The sequence below is a fragment of the Chaetura pelagica genome, unplaced genomic scaffold (genome assembly GCF_000747805.2).
Source record: "Chaetura pelagica isolate M959 unplaced genomic scaffold, ChaPel_1.0 scaffold356, whole genome shotgun sequence".
In the NCBI taxonomy this organism is placed as follows: Eukaryota; Metazoa; Chordata; class Aves; order Apodiformes; family Apodidae; genus Chaetura; species Chaetura pelagica.
In genome coordinates this window covers 10,144,343-10,145,553 of record NW_009953964.1, presented here as the reverse complement: position 1 = coordinate 10,145,553, position 1,211 = coordinate 10,144,343, and the positions used below count along the sequence as shown (strand labels likewise).

The 1,211-nt window shown below is 66.3% G+C and overlaps 1 protein-coding gene across 1 annotated transcript in view; it reads left to right on the top strand.

Annotated features, from left to right (window-relative positions):
- Positions 1-7: 7 nt before the first annotated feature.
- CDX1 (caudal type homeobox 1) overlaps positions 8-1,211 on the top strand; it is a gene marked incomplete at its 5' end in the record, with an annotated part of 11,415 nt that continues 10,211 nt past the window's right edge. The window contains one exon of the mRNA XM_010002139.1: positions 8-275. Within this exon, the coding sequence (XP_010000441.1) occupies positions 8-275 (268 nt within the window). The remainder of the gene's footprint in view (positions 276-1,211) is intronic.

Here is a 1,211-nt window from a genome sequence, read left to right as displayed (position 1 = left end):
CGCCCGGCACCCGGGCCGCCCCGGGGCAGCCGGGGGCTCCCCCTACCCCCCAGCCAAGGAGGACTGGCATTCCTACGGGACCGCCGCCGCACCTTCCACCGCCAGCCCGGGGCAGTTCGGGTTCAGCCCCCCAGATTTTAACTCCATCCAGCCGCCAGGCTCGGGACTCCTGCCTCCCCCCATCAGCAGCTCTGTCCCCCAGCTCTCCCCGAACGCCCAGAGACGGACCCCGTACGACTGGATGAGGCGCAGCATTCCCAGCACCAGCAGCAGCGGTAAGGAAACCCCCCACAGAGGATTCCCGGGCTGGAAAACCTGCGGGGCCGGATCCTGTTCCCGGCCAGGGCACTGCTAGGAGGGACAACACGCTTGGCCTTCCCGGTCCCCAAAGAGCAAGGGGACCCCACGGCCGAGGTGGCGGGGGCAGAGGATGGGCAGGGAGGGTGCTGGTGTTCCCAGCAGCTGGGCTTGTATGGCTGGAAGGTCCTTTTTCCCGGCTGGGCTCTGCCCCTGCACCCCTGCTTTCTCCTGCCACCGCTGGGCACGACAGGCAGAGCCAGAGACCCCCGGGCGCTGCCACCCCGAGGGGTGTCTTGTGTGTGCGGGGCTGCAGCCACGAGCTGCGTGTGCAGCTGCGTGGGAGACACTGGCTGTGGGGTGCACGTGTGTGTGCAAGGTGCCGTCTGCTGCCTTGCGTGTGGGGAGGGTGTGTGTGTGTGCAGGGAAGGAGCCGTGTACGTCTGTGTGAGGAGGGAAGCAGCTGCGTGTGCTGTGTGTGTGTGTGTGTGTGTGCAGTGTCCATTGAGTGCGTGTGAGGCACCGTGTGAGTGTGCAAGGTACCCTCAGCAGTACGTGTGTATGGGGCTTGCTGTATGGACGGTGTCAGTGAGTGCGTGCAGGGTGTGCTGTGTAGGTGACGTGGGCGTGCAAGGTGCTGCATGTGCGGGATGGTGCAAGGTGGTGTGTGTGTGTGTGTGTGCAGGGTGTGCAAGGTGCAGCATCCGCATGTGCACGGGTGCTGTGTGCGAGGTGCAATGCGCGTGCACGGTGAGTGTGCAAGGTGTGGTGCCATGGGGAGGGTGCCTGTGGGTGCCCCATGTGCAGCACACGTGTGTGCCGTGCACTGGGTGAGCAGGTGCCCCCAGACCCGTGCGTACCCCCGGCTGACTCGGGGTCCTGTCCTCCCGTCCCAGCGTCCCCGAGGTCTTGTC